Here is a 19,203-nt window from a genome sequence, read left to right on the forward strand (position 1 = left end):
ACTGGGTAAGACTCTTGGTCCTTGCCTTTCGCCCTTACCGGGTAAGATTCTTGGTCTTCGTCATATTCATCCGGTAAAATAATGTGACTTGGTAAGCACTTACCTGATAATCGTTTCGTAAAAAGCCCCTTAGTGCTGAAATAAGGTTAAAAAAAACTACAAAAGGTAAAAGAGTAAACGACGTGGTTTTGTTCATGCATATGTTAGTTTTTTTTTTTTTTTTATTTCTCACTTGCAAAATAATTTGGGTTGTTAGAAAATAACACATGTTTGTTAGCAACTTAATAAGTTTAATGTGGTTCACCCGGTAAGTGCTTAACATTAGGAGTTTATCACTATAATTTATTTTATTGAGTAAGATTGTAGTACATCAAAACCAATCTTATACAACAATTTACCTGGTAAACGCTTACCCGCGTAAGATTCTATCACTCACACTTCTCGGGTAAGACTCTCCATCATTATCAGCGCTCTTACCTAGTAAGATTTTTGGTCCTTGTCATGTCTATCCGGTGAGAAAAATTACCCAATAAGTACTTACCGGATTTTTGATCCTTGTCATGTCTATCAGGTAAGGAAAATTACCCAATAAGTACTTACCGATGAAAATTTACATGTTAGTACTATTTTTCATTGAAATGTTTAATTATTTATCATGTATTTAAAATATTATTACCTTTGAAAAATAGTTTACAAAAAAAATATTAAATTAAATCAATTTCGATGTGTGAATGAATTAATAATAATATGTTTATTTACCGCCAAATTAAATGTACGGAAGTTTCTGGTGCAAGCACATCACCCCCAGAAAAGTAGTGCACCGCTTACAGTCAGTCAAAGTCGCAGGTAGTATTTAGATTTAGAAGAAGACGAACTGACGAAGAAGAGTGATATTGGAGTTGCAGTGGATATGGAGTCTCAGAAGAAGAAGGTAATGGTGGCGATCGACGAGAGCGAATTCGGCAGCTATGCTCTTGAGTGGGCTCTTCAAAACCTTCACGACTCTATGGCAAATAAGGAGCTCCTGCTTTTCACTGTACAGCCCATGTCTGATTACAACTATCTTTCTGCCTCTTCTTATGGTTCTACTCGTACGTCCTTCTACCTCCATTCATGCCTTGTTTTACTTGTTCTTGTTTCATCTATGACATTGATATTGCTTTCACCGTTTCATGTTATATTTTCACTATTTATGTTTCATCAGGGTTCTTTCCCAATATTATGTTTGTATTTGTATGAAATCTGATCTGAAATTTACAAGTCTAGAAGGGGAATTATCGGCTTAATTACTCGATGGCATATGCGCATGTATATATGCGCCCTGCATGATGATTGGGAATTTTCATTTCTGAGGTGATGGTTTTCATTAGGTTTTGGATGAATCATTTTTTTTGCTTTGTTTGGTTTACGTCTTATAACTGAAGACTTCAGAAATAGGATTAAATTAACCAAAATTTCGTACTATTTTAAGATGTCAGGCCGAGTTAATTTCATGTTGATCCATTAATTCATTTCTAGTAAAATGATGCCATATTTTGAAGAAAAAACTGTTGGATGAAAATTGAAGGTGGTTGTCGTAATTGGGCACATACAGTTTCCTGCTGATATGCTGTGTCTCAATTGCCAAAGCGTTCGTGAACAATTGTTGAATATAAAGTTCAGCTTTACAATCGGAACTTTTTAATGGTTTACTCCACTAGTTGTTTCCAAGGACTTGCCCCTTTTTGTACTCAATTGGAGTGTTTACTTTGAAAATATTAGTTATCCTTCAAGGCCCCCACGGCAAGGAGGAAGGGTCACAAAGGCCATAGGTTTTACTCTTCAAGGCATGTAGGGTTCTTAGGGACGGTCAAAAAGATCAAAAGTTCGAGTCTAACCCTTCCACTGAAAGTCTAGACATAAATGTGGCAGACCATAAGGGACCCTATTAGTCCCTCAACTGTTATGTGAAACGTGTATATAGGAGTTGGTCTATGTTGTGCTCATGTCGTCCACTTAAAGAGAGAAAATCTGAACCTTGTTTATCACTCTCTTACCTTGAAGTGTGATAACAGTATCTTAATATCTTTAGTGCCTATCTGACATGATCATTTATAGAGGATTAGGGTATACAATCAATTCCTGTATGCATGTGTAGGTTGGCAACTCCGAAATATTAACATGGTGTGGTTCCTGTTTTGCAGCTCCGGAGCTCATTGGAAATCTCCAAGAATATCATAAAAAAGTTGCTCTTAATCTGTTGAACCAGGCTAAGGATCTCTGCAGTAAATACGGGGTACACCGGACACCTTTGCATCTTAGATGAGTCACAGTTTGATTGAGCTGACAAAAGCAAAGATGGGTTTGCTAGCATCTATCTATATATGTGTGATTCTGTTCCTCACATAATTACATATGTCCAGTTGTCAAACCTATGACATCAAATCTTGATGTATCTTCATAAGATCAAAATATCCTTTCTATTTACTGCTGGACAAGTAGTTGACAGTTACATCTTGCTTCCTCCAAATGACACCGCATCTATCAATATTCAAGAAGTATTCATGATGATTGATCTTTATTTGGAATTAAATTAATACACAGATAGCTGCAGAGACAGTGACTGAAGTTGGGGATCCTAAAGAGCTCATATGTGAAGCAGTTGAAAAGTTTAAGATCCAGCTTCTTGTTTTGGGTAGCCATAGTCGTGGAGCTCTAAAGAGGTGAGTTCTATGGGGACAGGCACACTCTACCATAAAGTAATAAATACTAGGATATTCTGCTTCACACATTGATCTTATCGTTATGAAATTGTGTTGGAGGGCGTATGTATGGATAATGTTGATCCCCATCCCCCAGTCCCCCCATGTGACATATTTTCTCTAAATTTGTTAAGAAATTGGATCATGGTGCCAGTGATCAATTGTAAATATTCTAAATATCATAGAGTTTCGTAATTTCAACATCCTGCAATTTGGGCATGCATACAAACCTACGGTGTAGCATCCTCATTGCATCCTCATTCCTCCAAGCTGCTAATTACTGGTGTCATCAGCTTCATCTGCACCAAGCCGAGTACAAGCTCAAGTTCTCTAAGGCAACTTTTACCCAACTCCTTGGCCCTTTCAGAAAAACAATTATGCTTGCATTACAATGTTGATCTAGATGAGTTCTGTTGTTTTGATCTATGCATTTGCTTATCAAATACTGTTTTTTAGTTGATCAGGGAATGGTTTTCTTATATTTTTAGGATTGTAACTTGGCTTCTGAGCTATGAGATACTAAAAGCTCCTTCTCAGAGTGCAGTATGTTATGAGGAATGGATAATCAGTAGGAGTCTATGTTCTGACTTCATATGTTGACCCAACTATTTTTCTCTTCCTTGAATTTAGCAAGGCTGCTTCCAGACTCTCTAACCTTCACTCCAAAGAAGATGTCTTTTAGAAGCTATAGAACAAGTAGGCATCCTCCGTACTTGATGGCCTTCTTTGACTTGTCTGTAAGAATGTTTTGCCTCTCAAAACTTGAGCTACTACACTACCTAACCGTCTAACCCATATAGGTTCGATAGAATAAACTCTTTGAGTCTTAGTTGTGTGTTTGCATACTGGTGACTAGTAAGCTAAAGTCAAATTTAGTCTGAATGTATAAAAGAATCTTCTTGAAGTTGTCATGTTCATAGTTGCTTTATTACTGATAGTGTATTTTGCTTCCCAAATAGAACATATGACAAAGTTCTTGGAACCTCAGATTCCATGGGTGTGAACCAAATCATATTATATGGAAAATTACTCTTCTCTTTGTTTAGAAAACAATAATTCGTCTGATCTTCAAGCTATGATTTTGCTTTATTAATGAACACTTTGTTGGTACTTGAAAACAGGGTTTTTCTTGGTAGCGTCAGCAATCACTGTGTTCAACATGTGAAGTGCCCAGTTCTCGTGGTAAAGAAAACTGAGTGAACTAATCAGGTCGTATCCTCGTTGGAGTTTTATGATTTTCTGGTTCTACTTGTGTAACTCTTCTTTAAGATGCTATGTGTAAATTTACTTGGTGAATAAAAACATGTAAAATAAATAAAATTACTGTGTGGATTTTTCCCAGAAGTTCGTTTTTGGATTGTTTTGTGTTTGTGGAGGTTCTACTAGATCTGTGATTGAAATGCTGAAGAGATTTACAAGATGCAGATGGTAGTTTTAACTCATAACTGAGTCGGGAGGGCTAAATGCAAAAGCAGAAAACTAGGGAGGGAACGAGGTAGAAAAATGTTGGATATCATCATTTGCCTCTTTTATTGTCCATTCTTTGTTGGACATTACGCAATCCATTCGAGCTACCAGTTTTGTTCCCTTGGGTTTTTTTTTTTTTTTTTTGGGGGTGGGGGTTGGATGTTATGGAGATGGCAGGGGCAGTGGGAATTGCAGCAGGAAGAAGATGTTGGTCATGAAGGATGAAAATGAGTTGAGCCCCAATCTCTCGCTTGGGTCATTGGTCATTGCATAGATTCCAAGATGCTTATCTTTACCATCAGGATGTGTTCGAAATGTGAGGTATGTGCCGCTGTCTGCTAGGATCTATATTTACTTGTTTTGCTGCTATGAATCTCGTTTTGTGAGAAAAAGTTCATGAGTTGATTGAGTTCTATATTTATGTTTACTGATGTCACTTTTGATCCCTGTGCTCTTTAATCCCATATGTTGGCATTGCATTTTTTTGTCTTATGCATAGAAGCAAAGGTGCACAGGTAAGCTCTTACCACAAAGAAACGAAACAGTAAGGATTACATGTCACTCCCACCTGATTACATATGGAGACAATCTTAACTTTATTCTTCAAAGCCCTTACGAGTGAGATCAGATCTGAAGAAGATGGATCACAAAAGACGATCCCAGCCGCTTGCCTGTGTAAATAAAAACCTTGCATCCTCTAGGTAACTCTTCATCCTAGTATGATTTTAAGAAACTGGTAGAGAAAGAGAGGAAGTGTTTGTGCAATGGCGTAGGAGGATGTTGGAGTTGCAGCCATGGAGAGCAGCATGAAGACTAAGGTGATGGTGGTAATTGACAATTGTGAATTTAGTGAACATGCTCTCAGTTGGATCTTCCAAAATCTTGGTTCTACCATTGTAGATACAGAACTTCTTATCTACACCGCCCGAATCCCAGTTGATATAAGCTATTTGTACGCATCTTCTTGGGCTAGTAAGTATCTCTCTCTTGCTAAAATTTGATTCTGTTGAGAGTGGAATTTGTTCTAAAATTTATTTATTTATTTCTGATTATTACAGCAGCTGAGCTGATGAAGGAACTCAAAGACAGTGAGAAAAAGGCAGCTATTGACTTGCTGAAGAAGGCTAAAACTATCTGCAGCAATCATGGGGTATGATTCCCCTTTTATGTTCGAATATTTACTTTCGTGACAACCACTTATGTTCTTGCTAACTTGCAGATCCCAGCAGAAGGAATGACAGAGGTTGGAGACCCTAAAGTGGTCATATGCAATGCAGTAGAGAACTTAAAACATTCAGTTGCTCGTGGTAGGCAGTCATGGTGGGGGAGCTGTTACGAGGTTAGCCTACATTCAGTGGCCATATGCAATGAGAAGTTAAACATTTAGTTTCTTTTTCATCGATATTAAAAATTCTGCATATGTGGTTACCATAAGCATTTTCTTGTTTCATTCTACAGGACATTGCTGGGGAGTGTCAGCAATTATTATGTTCACCATGCCAAGTGCCCTGTTCTTGTCATGAACACAACAGACTGAATCTATAACTGTGTGCATTCTGATTCAGTTTGCATATGTGCAGAAATAAGAACTTTCTGAAAGTAATGCAGTTCATGTTTAAATCAAAATGACGGTAATACATCTGACCATCTTTGGGTTCTTCTTTCTTTATCAAATGTTAACAGTACAAGATAATTATGATTTCATCCAAATATTCGGTTAAGGGTTGCTGCCAATCTAACACCACCTTGAGCTAATCGCCAATTTACAATAGGCAAACGAGACAGGAAGTACTCATCTGCAATATAACATGGTTCCTTGAATCATATATCATGCCACTTTAGGAATCATAAGTTAACCAAGTTGTCGAAACATCAAATGTACACATGACTTACCCCCAAGAACTGAATCATTCCCAACTCCTTTGTATGCCCAATTGCATGCTGCTTTTATTCCTTCAGTTGCATATCTGTTCAAAATATTCCATGTTAAAAATGTGCATTTCATTGTTCTCATTTTATCATTTATGTATAATTCAAGGAATGGCTTCATGTACATATTTGGGCAAGTAGTCTGACTTCTGCTGCATCTCTCCCATATTTGAACTTGATCTGCCCATTCGTTCTGGCAAACAAGATGTAAGCTAATGAAAATATCAAAAACTTTCAAAGAATTCGGTTGTTACGAAGAATAGAAGCCATCTAATACCGTTATGTTGATCTGAATAGCGTCAATAAGAGTCTCAACATCAGAATTGTAGAACCTTTCTTCTGCAGTCTCAATTATGCTGTCATCCCAAACCTGTTTGCTTTTGATGAGCTCATTAGCCATGAACACAGTTAGCTGTTCAACAAAATCACCCTCAATTAGATTCAGGATTTCTGAGGAAACTTACATGATGAAGTACTGCTTTTCGTGTGAACCAATGAACGTCGATTGTGTTCCCGCCCCTGTCTGTAGTGAATCCTACATGCAGTGGCTGTATGAGCAAAAGAGGGTTCCCTTTGTTTAGAGAAAGAAAACAAGTGGTCTTATTAATATCAATCTTGTAATATGTATAGGTACCTGATGAATGTCTCCTATGAAATGAGAAAGGAAGAGCAGTGCTTCTGTGAGATTATCTGCAAGTCAAAAGTCGAATAGTTTGTTTTTGTTTTCCAACTTCTGAAATGGTATAATTTGTGGACTTTTATACTACATGCTACAGTTCCTTTCTACATCAAGATTGTAAAGTCAGGTAAGGGGCTGTTTGGTTGGTTTTCCGTCAAGTCTTGTATAGATAAAGTAGTGTGTTGATTAATTTGTTGTATAGATTGAAATGGTTTTTGTTTGGAGTGTTTTTTCCATAGATGGAAGGAACGTGTTTTTTAATTGTGAGGGGTAGGTTCGGAAAAAAATTTGGCTTTCTGCATAAAGCTCCCCCCTAGAAGCTTACTGAATAAGTCACTTCCTATATGATCAATCCATTACCAAACAATCATGTATAGCTGACCGAATAAGTTGCGAGTCCCATTAAGCTGCTAACAAATAGGCCCTAAGTGATAGATAGGCTCCTTTGGTTTAATGATCTTATGACAGGATCTATTTAAATCCATGACCTTCTAACAGGTTTAAGAATATAATTGTTTAACAAAAGAATGCCATTTCTATATACAAGAACGCCTAGAAACCTGTCACAAGGTCATGAATTTAAAGAAGCAATTGTCAGTAGGTCATTGATGTGATGGATATGCAACAGGACCCACATCAATTTTGTGTTTTCAAAGTACCAATATTTCAGATTAAAAGTCGAAACATAATAGTATGGTAGGATCTAGAGAAAAGAATTAAGTGATGAATTATCTGAGGTTACATTGAGATGTTTGTTTGCCATAATCTAGCAGTTGTGTTGTGTAGTTGTTAATTGCTCCAGCCACACATCTTCCCATGACTCCATCTTCATCCTTGCAGTCCCCTGCACACCATCATCTTCCAATGTTATTCCTTCATTCAGGTTATATTCTTGTATATGTCTATATATATGTGTGCGTGTGTGTGTATAAAAGCATAAGTAATGAAGACCGACTGTTGTATTGGTAAGTGCAGAGGTTATCAGGGGTATCAATGTAATGAAGCGGTGACGACCAATGATATCTGAACTTGACGTGATCTGCCCACGAACAAAGAGTAGCCAGATCGCCCTCTGCATACTCAGGTAACAGATGATTGACTGCATCTGCTGCTGCTTGGCTTAACCTTCCCTGAGCTATTTTGCAGGTTGCGAAATGACCATCGACACCCCAGCCCGTAACGGTGGTGGTGACGGATAAGAGACACAGTAGCAGCAATGCAACAGGTTTGAAGGACTCCATTTGTGAATTGAAAAGTGGGATGTAGGGTGGGGGTGCTTTTATGGGATGAAATGAAACTAACTTTTTTGGAGATATGTGGTTTTAGTTGTTGTTGTTGTTGTTGTTTTGGAAACGTGTTCCCATTTGTTCACATGATATGATCGTTATTATGAGGTCATGGGGAAGGTTGTTTTGGTTCTTTTGGGGAAGCGTGCTTGATATGGCAAGAAATTTGGGTCCAAAAATTTTAAAATTTATTTCCAAATATTTCTGAATATGCTGTTTTCGATCCAACTCGTTACAGATTCTAATTTCTTTTTGAGTAAATGCGTTTTTCGTTTCTGTGGTTTGTAAAAGATTATGATTTTCATCTTTGTGGGTTGTAAATTGCGATTTTCGTTCCTATGATCTATAATTCATTGTTATTTTCGTTCTTATAATTTATTGTTTTAGTTTTTTGTGGTGCACAATTGTAATTTTCATAATTCAAAAAAATCAAAATACTTAAAAATATATTATGTTTAATTTTAATAGATTCTTTATTTTAAAGATTTTAATAATATTATTTTAAAAAAATATATTAGAATGTAATAGAGAATACATATTTTATTCTTTTAATTTAACAGAATCTGAGATTATTGTCATGATGTTCTTTATGATGTTGGTGATGTCCAAAAAGTATTAATAGCATTTTCTAAATAGAAAATTAAAAATATATTTTTGGAGCTTTTAGGGGTTTTTTTAAAAGCATCTCTAAAATTAAATATATATATTTTTTAAAATAGAAAAAATTAAGATTTTATTTCCATGACGTTCTTTAAAATAAAATAAAAACATGAAAAAGAATGTAAGTTTAGAAAATACTTTAAAAAATAATTTAGAGAGAGGAAAATGATTATTTTATTAATTTCATTAATGATATTAAATTACTATTTTTCATATGATTTTTTTTAAATTGTAATAAAATCAATCAATAGCTTTTTCAAAATAAGAAAAAAAAATGAAAAATTCTCCAATTTTGAAAAATGGTGATATAAATGCGTAACTTTATGCTAATTTCTTTTTACACCTATCAATGAATCAAAATTTTCTTTTTACATTTTTAAAATTAAATGAACAAAGAAAAAAAAGATTTATTCCGTATTATTAAATATTTTAATAATATAATTAATTTTGAAATTTTGAAAATTATAAAATTGCAGAAATTAAATGTAATTGTCTAGAGTTAACTTTTGCTTTCTTCATTTTTGCAAATTCATGAAGAAATTGTTGGAGATCACTAAATCTAATACTTGTCGCCTCAAAACTTCACCTCAACTTAGAGCTAAGGGTGCTCAAAAACTCGACTAATTCGATCAACCCAATCCAACTCGAAGCAACTTGATGTCTAATCGAGTTGTAAAATATTCAAACCGTATGTATTGTGTTGATATTGGATTACCATTATATGAACTCAACCAGATGAATCCGAAATCCTTTTATTTCTTGGATTTAATATGATTGTTAAATTTAAATTAATATATACATTAGACAATTATATTATCATGGACGCTCTTCATATACACATATTTTCAATCTATTCGCATCTCTATATAACTCATTCATATATATGTTCAGTAACTGTAAATATATATATGTAAATTAAGAAAATTAATTGAATGTGATATACGTAAGAAGTACGGATAAGTTGTATCAAATGGTTGATATAAAAAAGAAATTATGAGTAGAGAAATAATATATTTAAGGTTAGAAAAATATTTTAATGTATCAAATTATTAACCTGACCAACCCGTACGGTTTGGGTTGGGTTGGGTTAAGATTTTTCAAGCCGTTCAAATGTCTTCAACCGATCAACTTAACCCATGAGCACCCCTACTTAGAGCATCTCCATAAGATTATTTAAAATGAAGAATCTAAAGTTAAAATCTTCAAAGAAAGTGGATATTCATCTTCAACGGCTTCTCCATTTTGTAGATTACAATATGAATTATATTATTAAAATAGTTAATAATGCATTTCATAAAATATTTCTTATCTCCCTCATGCATTTAATTTCAAGCATTATCACTGATAGGAAAAATAAAAAATAATTTCTTTTTTTACAAGTAATCATTCCCGGAGAGTTCTCCAAATTTGGAGAATCTCATCCTCTCTCCCCCTTTATCCATTTTAAAGAAGGTTTTAAAGAATCTGTTGAAATAAAAACCCCTAAAATTCCACTTTGTTTAATACGTTGTAGATACGGTGCAGTTACTATTATATGCATTAGAGCGGAAGAGCCCAGCGTTTTCTATTTCCTACTTTAGTGAGTTAGCCCACACCGGTAAACAGTTGGCTAGTCTTGTGACCCAAATGGAGGAGTTGGTCGCTTATTTTTTCCTCAAGAAAGACAGACTCATCAATAGCCAATTAACGAGTTAGTCTCAGCTGCTTTGTCAAAGGGAACCGAAGGTTGAGCTAAGCTACTTGTTAAACTTTGGGTCAATTTATGTAAAATTAAAATTTAAAATCTCTAAAAAAATGGATCATACATTTTAACAAAATACCATTTCTCTCTCGTAAACATTTAATTTCAAGGTTTTTATTGGTGGAATATAACAAAAATAAATATTTCTCTATCATGGTAATCATTTTTGAGTTCTCTAAATTTGGAGTTACATTCTCTTCTACTTTCTTCGGTTTGGAGAATCACTTGGAGTGAATTTTTTGGTCAAAATCTCCATTTTTAAGAATCTGTTAGAAATGCTTTTACATTTTGATGTAGGATTCAGTATACCATTAGAGAAGATCTATTGTTTTCATTTCTTTTTATTAACCTGGATATCCAACTCGCTATGCGAGCCGAATAATCACAGGACGACCACCTGCTTTGCAGATAGCTCGGAGTCACTGCATTTGAACCTCCGTGTCCACAACAAGATTTTTATTCCTCCTTAGATTTGAACATGTGACCTCCTGATACTTTTGACCTTTGAAGTCAAGCTCAAACCAATCAGGCATCACCCATGTGGTTTATTATTTCCAATTTTACATCAAATTTTATAGATTTGATGTAAAATTTGAAGATGTCTTGATGATGATACATGTTATGATTTGTTCATGTCCTCCAAGCAAAGTGCTAAAGAGTCTAGCAGCAAGGACCACTTTTTGAGTGGTCAAACTTGTATGAATATAAACCACCACGTTTAAAACACAATTGGACCCTTTCTAGTTAAAGCACAATACCCATAATTTGATTTAGGAGTTGTTCGGTTCATTTTTCGTTAAAACTTATACAGATAAAGTTGTCTATATGATAACAGATAAGTTGTTGTTCGGTTACTTTGTTAAATAAACAGTCAGAAATGGTCATCTTACCCCCCCCCCCCCCATCCTGATATTTTTAATCTCATCCCCGTCCCATGAATTACGCTTCTCCCGTGAATTGATTTGGTGCATCTCATTATTGTTGATCGTCAATTAGGATTGATCCAATTGTGAAAATCTTTTCTTACCTTTCTCATCATATACTTGCTTATTAAAATAAAAGAAATTAATCAACCACTTTACATGCTTATATATATACATGTCTGTTCCTGACAACTTATAAGCCTTGAACATATGTAAAATAAGAGGCATCAATAAATACGAAAAAAAAAAATCAATAAATGCTTTTTATTATTAAAAATTAATAAAAATGATAATAATTTCTAGAAGAAAGAAATCTTATTCTTGTTTATTATAAATAGTATTAGACCTTGGTACCACATTGATGTTATAGAGCTCGACTTGTTAAGTTAAACGAGCTTTAATTCATGTTCGAGATCGATTCGAACTCGATAATTATTAAACTTGAACTCGAGTTCAAGTAACTCGTTAAAAACTCAACTGGTTTACATGCATTTGTTATTTATAAAGTTGAAAAATAAAATTGTCCAAGAAAAAGATAATTGTATATAAATAGTTGGTTGATGTTTGGGAAGGTATATGCTTCATAATTATTTAATATTCTTTGAATAATTAATAAAATAATATGTTTCATTTTCATTTAAATAGTTATCAATCATTTGGCGGAATCTCAAGTGGGTATGTCGTATTCGTATATGGTACTTGTGACTATTTTTTTTCATTTTATATTGTTTTAAATTTTGTATTTTGTGATTCAAACAAAAATACAAAGTCCCATTTTTAGAATGTACAAGAGTTGTCTTATATGATTTAAGGAGTATGGATAAGTTGCATCAAATGATTGGTAATGAAAAAGAAATTATACTAGAGAAAACAACATATTCAAGGTTATGAGATATTTTGATGTATCAAAGTATCAACTCGTACAGTTTGGGTTGGGTTGGGTTGAGTTGCACTTTGGTTTGGGTTAGGCTCGGCTGGATTGAGATTTTTCAACTTACAAACATTGAGTTAGGATGTTTAAATACATTCAATCCGATCAACCTAACGCATAAGCGCTCCTACCTAATGGAGATACTCTTGATAACATAATGAAGTAAAAGTTTTGGAATATAGAGAGTGAAAAATACTTAAAAGCAATAACGATATATCGTTGTTTAAGGGACTGTTTGGTAGTTGTTGAATGGTTTGATGCAAAATGATTAAGTGATCGGAATGATTAAGAGACTCTCATGATATAGTGCAAAATGAAATATAATTGTTTTTTAATTGTTTGCAATGAAATTAGAGCGTTGAATGGTTAATGAAGGCCCAAGATGCAAAAAACCATTTTGAGGATTTTAGAACCATTAAGAGACAGACTTTTTTCTCCAAACAAGATTCACTCTTAACGATTCAAAGGCCGTCTCTTAATGGAACTATTAGGAGATAAATAAACAACCCCTAAGTATTTTCCACGTCTAGACGAAAAATACATCTTAAATAAAGTCATCTCTTTACCATATTTGTCTTAGATGAAGGATCATGTGAAAATATAAGTTAAGGTGGTTAAGAAGGGATTTAGACCATTGATCACTTTAACCCATGAATTGCGCTTTAAAAGAGAATTGATCTACAGGTTCTCTTTAATTATGATTGATTCAAAGGTGTAGATCACTTCTTACCCTTCTCACCCTAATTTTCATTCTCGTAAGATCCCAACTCATTTGCCTTAATATTTTAATCATACCCAATTCGAGATTTTTATTATATACATAAATATGTGAAAAGTTAAAATGTGTTTTTTTATTTTTTAGGTAAAATTTAATCTTTTATAGTTATGAAAAATTATTTTTTAATATCTTTTTTTATTATAACTTTCATTCTCATTAAAACTCAGCTGATATTTATATGTCATTTCTATTGCATTTAGGTCTTCAATTTTGGTTTCTATCATCTCGTTGACTTTTTGTATCATAATTTCTATAAATGTTCAATTAATACCATACTGTCACCCTCATTTTTATGTGTTCTAAAATAAATTGACCACATGAGTAATAAATATACATTTATAAAACTTCATAAAACATATTATATAAAAATATTTATAAATTACGACGACAAAAGTATCTTAAAATTAATAAATTAATATACGAAATTTAATTAACTGAAATCATTTTTCTAGAAAACCTAAAAATATTAGAGCTAAACGTTACTCTCTCTCTCTATATATATATATATATATAAAGAGAGAGAGAGTCGGATTAAAACAAGAATGATACATATTTAAGAAAATAAGAGAACGGCCGAATACATGTGATTCACACTAAAATCATGTACAAAATCATATTTGATTTTGCACGTGATTTGATCATTATCATATTCTCTTAAATAGTTATTATGATAGCCTTTTTTTCATATGTCATATTGGAACACCCTCTACATAAAAACAAAGACAATACATGTTTCACATGTTTGCTAATTATGATCACACGTATCAGATATTTCATCACAAGTTTATCATGATATTAGAATATCTAAATCCCTTTGAAGAAGAGACTAGATCACGTAAACGCCCCAACAATTTCTTTTGTGTTGTTGATGTCAAGCTTGTCTAATAGTTTATGTAAACGTACAAATGCAATTCTCTCTCTCTCCTCTTCTAGTAATGCAGTATCCTTTCGATATAACTTCTCCTCTGTACTATATTATATAATTATAAACGAAAAACAACATTAAGATCCATAAAACAATTAATGTGTCACGGCATACCTTGCTTACAAATGACCTCTTTTTGGAGAACCTTTCTAGCAAGCAAGCCAAGTGTCAGCAACTTGCAATGCATACGACTAAGTTTTCTCAGATGATCGATCTTTTCATTTAAGGAATGTCATTTTAGACTTAGACTTATGCTCGAAGCATTAAAGACGGCTTTAAGAGGGTTTGAAGCAAGGTTATACGTGTTTGTAGCATGTCATAAGCTCATAAATTTTGGCATTGACTTGTACATGTCTTCTACGGTCTTTAAGAATGATGTATTCTCTCACTACAATAATATTGAATTTATAAGACGTTAAAAATGTCTAAGGGGCTGTTTACCCGGTAAGTGCTTACCTATAAGAGTCAACACTACAATTTATTTTGATGAGTAAGATTTTAGTATATCAAAACGTAATGAATGCAACAATTTACCAGGTAAGCGCTTACGTGGGTAAGAGTCGTAATCTTCACTTTCATCGCTCTTATCCGGTAATATTCTTGCCATTTGTCATGTTCATCCGATAAAGAAATTTATTCGGTAAGGACTTTCCAAGTAAGCGTTTAGTAAACAACCCCTAAGTGTCTTAATAAATTTCTTTATGCGACTAAAAATTAAAACGTATATTCAGAAATTGTTACAATTAACTTATAGGACGCTTTTGGACCTATTACCAAGTTTTTAAGACATTTAAAAGGTGAAATGTCCTATTACCTATTTTGTAAATCAATTTGATAAATGTCATTTAAACCCATATTTTTATGTGACACTTGTTTTTTATAAAAACATTTTCCTCAAATAGTTTCTTATAAGAAAAGTTACTACAACACCTTATTTTATTAGTGTCATTAAAAAGTGTTAAGACGTCTAAAAACATTCTATAAATTAACTTAGGTGACATTTGTTTTTTAAGAGATGCTGAAGTCTAAAGTCTTATTTCACTTCTAATTTATAAGAGGTGGTGTTAAAGTCTGAAATCTGAATCAATAAGACTGTTTATTTTTTGTAAAGTGATAAACGTCTGAATTTGTTTAATTGTCTATTTTACCCATTAAAAATTATAGTTTTGAATTTATAGATTAATTTATACGTTTTCACATATTTATTCATCGTCACTATGAAATTTACATCTAAAATATAATTAACATTCATTTAAACAAAAATATGTCATTAACGATGTTTGACCCATTTACATGTTATTAAAATATATTAATTGGGAGATATGAGGATTGATTTGGTAAGGATCGATCGAGAGAAATTATCGATTAAGGTTAATGGATTGAGAAACACTGTTGTTGAGGATTTGAAGAACAATAAAAGACAAATAAGAGATTGATTTACCTCTTATCAAATAAGAGAAAAATAAGACATAAGTGCCTCTGAAAAATTGGAAAAAACAAACAGTTTGAATGGTCTTGCCTCTTAACGAATCAGACATAAGAGGTTAATAAGAGTTTTTTATAAAATTAAAAAAAAAGGCCTATTGTAACACTTTTAAATGAAACAATATTCTGTTTAGTTTCATAAATTAAATACATACAAAATATTTTATTAGGATACTTATACATATTCGATATCCTACAAATTCATAAAGTATGAATTGAAGTCATGTGGATAGATGAAGATGAGCTCTTCTTTTAGATATATACCAAATAGGATGCAATATATGCCAAACCAGTTCAATATCTTCCACAAAATTTTCTATCATTAACGTTTATCATACAAGTTATAAAGAAACCGTCGTTATCGTCTTGTCATGTAATCAAACACATGTACTCAACTTCACAACCCTTTTTCATCGTGATGGGCCCCAAGACAACTCACTGATGACGATATATATGGTATTAAAGTTCGTTGTTTTATATGATTTATTCTTTTCTCGAGAACGTCTCAGATTAATCCTGAAAACAAGGATGAATTCAGATTAAAGTCCAACTTTTTTAAAGATCAAAAAGTTTCAAAACTTATAAAAGAGTTTGGTAATATAAATTTGTAAAAAAAAAATATAAATTTGAAAATATCGTATAAAATTTGTAAAAAAAATATATCAACATTAGTATAAAATTAACCATTTAAAAGTTCTTGTTTGTGTATTTTTTTAATTCAAATTTTTTATTCTAATTTAATTTAACGTAACGAAGCAACTTAATTTAGGTTTAATAAATGTTTTTTACAAAAATAATAATTAAGTATTCTGTTAGAACTCAATAATTATTCTAATTATATTTTAAAATGATATGTTTATTTTCTATTTGATTATGTTTATCTGCAGTTAAATACATGAATTCAAACATAAAGTTTTAATAAGTTATACTTATACACAATTTACTTATAATTTTGAATTTTAAATAATATGCATCATTAAACAGTACTTTATACATAAAAAAATGATTTTTAACAATTTTTATCAAATATTTTATAATACATATTATATTCGAATCAATAGAGTTTGGTCGAAAATAATGAGATAGGATTATAGGAGTCGTATGTGAAAAAGGAGTCGTCTATTTAAACCTCAAATACTAAAACGCACGTGGCATCTTTGCCACCACGTTCTTCAGCCACACCCTTTTACCCTTTATTGGTCGCTTTTTCCTTTTTAACCCTTTTCATTTTTCATTTGATCCTAATTTTTTTTTAAATATATTCTTTTCTTCTGTTTGTCAAAGGTTTCATAAACACTTGTTGTACAATCTTCGACTTTTAAAATAGTAACTATATGGTTGATATAATGGTTTTGGATGTTGAAAACAATGGCTTTTTTTAAAAAATTGTGCCCATTTTCTGAGCACACACTAACAAGATGTTGATTTTGTCACCTTAGATCGCTGTAAAACTGGGGGTGAAGGGTTTGCACCTTCTTGCGGGGTCCTAAGTGCAGTTCCCACAGTGGAAGATTTTGATTGTGAAAGCATTTGAAGAGCTTCTGAGTTGTTTTCTAATTTAAAGCCTCTGTATGATCTGTTTCAACTTTATCTACAAGTAGTTATAACTGTTTTTTTTTTTTGACCGGCAACAAAGACGAGATAGCATAGAAACTAGCAAGACGCTAGCAAAAGAGAGTACAGGTTAAAAACAAGACATGGGAGAATTACACCACTCTATCCAACTAGTCGCCATAACAACTTTCGGCACCCTGTTTTTAAACCAGAAAAAAGAATACGCCTGAAGCTGGCCCGCAAGAAAAGTAGCCGTCGTCTGAGAAGGAACAGAGAAAGTTTTGCGGTTGCGCAAGTTCCAAATAATCCAGAAGAATCCATACACCACTCCAATAAACGCCTTCTTACACGAAAAATTCCCAGCCACCTCCGCGCTACGGTCAAGAAGATTATCAATAGAATTCACCTGTCCAATGTCCACTTTCCACCATTTGCACAAATCCTTAAGCAATTGCCGAGATATCGAGCATCCTATGAAAAGATGTTCCTCGTCTTCTTCCACACAATCGCACAGAGGGCATAGGGAGGAGAGACAAACCACTCCTCTTTTAGCAAGATTAATTTTAGTCGGAAGCCTTTTGTGAAGAAGACGCCAAGCAAGAATATTAATTTTAGAGGGAACCCAAGTGACCCACCAAGAATTTCTAAAACTAACCTGGAGAAGCGAATTAGCATCATACGCAGCTCTCATCGAAGAGACCGAGAAGTTACCGTGAGAAGTCAGAGCCCATCGCCAAGAGATATTGATCCCGTTAGAGCTTTGATCTCTTTGAAACCAGTCCGCAAAAGGAAGATTGAGGCTATTGTAWTCCTTGTGGATTTTTAAAATGTTCCTCCAGAGTCCCGGAAATCTGCCATTTCTGACCAAGTTGTTCATGCCGCCATCATCACCATGGAGAGCAATGATAACCCGTCTCCAAATGTGATTGTGCTCCAATTTGAATCGCCACCACCACCGAGCGAGAAGCGCCAGATTGAGGGCTCTAAGACTACCGATCCCCARACCGCCAGCATCTTTATCCGCCAACGTAGTACTCCAACTGATCCAAGAAATCTTTCTCACTCCTCCTTTATCGCCCCAAAAGAACCTCGAGCGAATAGATTCCAGTTTGTTGATAATCGAGGTAGGAGCCTTAAGAAGCGAGAGATAATGCAAACCCAGACTTCCTAAGACGGATTTGATCAAGACAAGCCGACCACCATAAGAGAGAATTTTGGATTTCCAAGCTGATAATTTTTTGTTAAAATTTTCAATTAAAGGTGCCCAAGATTCAGCTTTGTTGGAGCGTCCACCAATCGGCAGACCAAGGTACGTAAAAGGCAAAAGCCCAGGTCTGCAATGAAGTCTACTAGCGACAGATACCACTTCCTCGTAATCAGCCCCCACACCCATGATATTACTCTTCTGCATATTTACCTTCAGCCCCGAAGATAGTTGGAAGCAACGCAGCAGCCGAATCAGATTAGTGGCATTCGTTCTTGWCCATTCACCCATGATCAAGACATCATCAGCAAATTGCAAAATCGAAATTTCAGGCCCGGAGTTAGGAAGTTTGATACCTTTGAAAATACCTTTCCGAGAGGCCTCCGACATCATAATATTAAGAGCTTCGGCAGCAAGGATGAAGAGGAGTGGGGMSAGGGGATCTCCTTGCCTTACTCCCCTTCCTAGAGGGAATTCATGAGTCGGGGACCCGTTAATGAGAACCGCAACCGATGYCGTACRGAGGYACCMTTTGATCCACGCTCTCCATTTAACACCAAAACTCATTTGCCTTAGAACGTCCTCCAGAAAGTCCCAAGACAAAGTATCGAAAGCTTTTTCAAAATCAATTTTAAATATSAAGGATTTACGGTTAGCTTTTTTGGCCCAAGATATAACCTCGCTGACGATAATGGGTCCRTCTAAAATATTTCTTCCCTTGATGAAGGCAGATTGCTCATGCCCTACGACCGAGTCGATGACCAAGCTCAGACGAGACGCCAAGATCTTAGCAACAATTTTGTAAAAACAGTTTATCAGACTGATGGGCCGGTAATCCGAAAAAGAGCACGGAGATTCAGATTTGGGAATAAGCGAGATGAATGAGGCATTGCAACTATC

At 34.0% G+C, this 19,203-nt stretch overlaps 3 protein-coding genes and 1 long non-coding RNA gene across 5 annotated transcripts; 3 read left to right on the top strand and 1 right to left on the bottom strand.

Moving 5' to 3' along the window:
- The first annotated feature begins 818 nt into the window (after window positions 1-818).
- On the top strand, window positions 819-4,085 carry LOC112522393 (universal stress protein A-like protein). Its single transcript, XM_025131487.1, has 4 exons — window positions 819-1,091; window positions 2,184-2,275; window positions 2,584-2,702; window positions 3,863-4,085. The coding sequence occupies exons 1-4, from the start codon at window positions 911-913 to the stop codon at window positions 3,939-3,941; spliced, it is 471 nt and encodes a 156-aa protein (XP_024987255.1). The 5' UTR covers window positions 819-910; the 3' UTR covers window positions 3,942-4,085.
- A 393-nt stretch (window positions 4,086-4,478) lies between these two features.
- Window positions 4,479-5,772, top strand: LOC112522391. Its single transcript, XM_025131485.1, has 4 exons — window positions 4,479-5,180; window positions 5,267-5,358; window positions 5,428-5,547; window positions 5,667-5,772. Exons 1-4 carry the CDS (start codon window positions 5,003-5,005, stop codon window positions 5,751-5,753), a joined length of 477 nt encoding a protein of 158 aa, XP_024987253.1. The 5' UTR covers window positions 4,479-5,002; the 3' UTR covers window positions 5,754-5,772.
- Window positions 5,773-5,802: 30 nt separating this feature from the next.
- Window positions 5,803-8,320, bottom strand: LOC112522390 (endonuclease 2). Of its 2 annotated transcripts, XM_025131484.1 has the most exons (8): window positions 7,772-8,318; window positions 7,559-7,660; window positions 6,772-6,827; window positions 6,602-6,685; window positions 6,415-6,507; window positions 6,263-6,330; window positions 6,102-6,175; window positions 5,803-6,004 (listed from the first exon to the last, which is right to left on the bottom strand). In XM_025131484.1, exons 1-8 carry the CDS (start codon window positions 8,055-8,057, stop codon window positions 5,910-5,912), a joined length of 858 nt encoding a protein of 285 aa, XP_024987252.1. In that variant the 5' UTR covers window positions 8,058-8,318; the 3' UTR covers window positions 5,803-5,909. The 2 variants fall into 2 exon arrangements, with proteins under 2 accessions (XP_024987252.1, XP_024987251.1); XM_025131483.1 differs by having other exon boundaries at window positions 6,102-6,330; window positions 7,772-8,320.
- LOC112522392 lies at window positions 7,162-8,052 on the top strand. The gene is made up of 3 exons (XR_003070176.1): window positions 7,162-7,699; window positions 7,792-7,900; window positions 7,963-8,052. It is a non-coding gene; the product is annotated as an uncharacterized LOC112522392 (long non-coding RNA).
- Window positions 8,321-19,203: the final 10,883 nt, after the last annotated feature.

The sequence above is a fragment of the Cynara cardunculus genome, assembly GCF_001531365.2.
Source record: "Cynara cardunculus var. scolymus isolate 2C chromosome LG 12, CcrdV1, whole genome shotgun sequence".
NCBI lineage: Eukaryota > Viridiplantae > Streptophyta > Magnoliopsida > Asterales > Asteraceae > Cynara > Cynara cardunculus.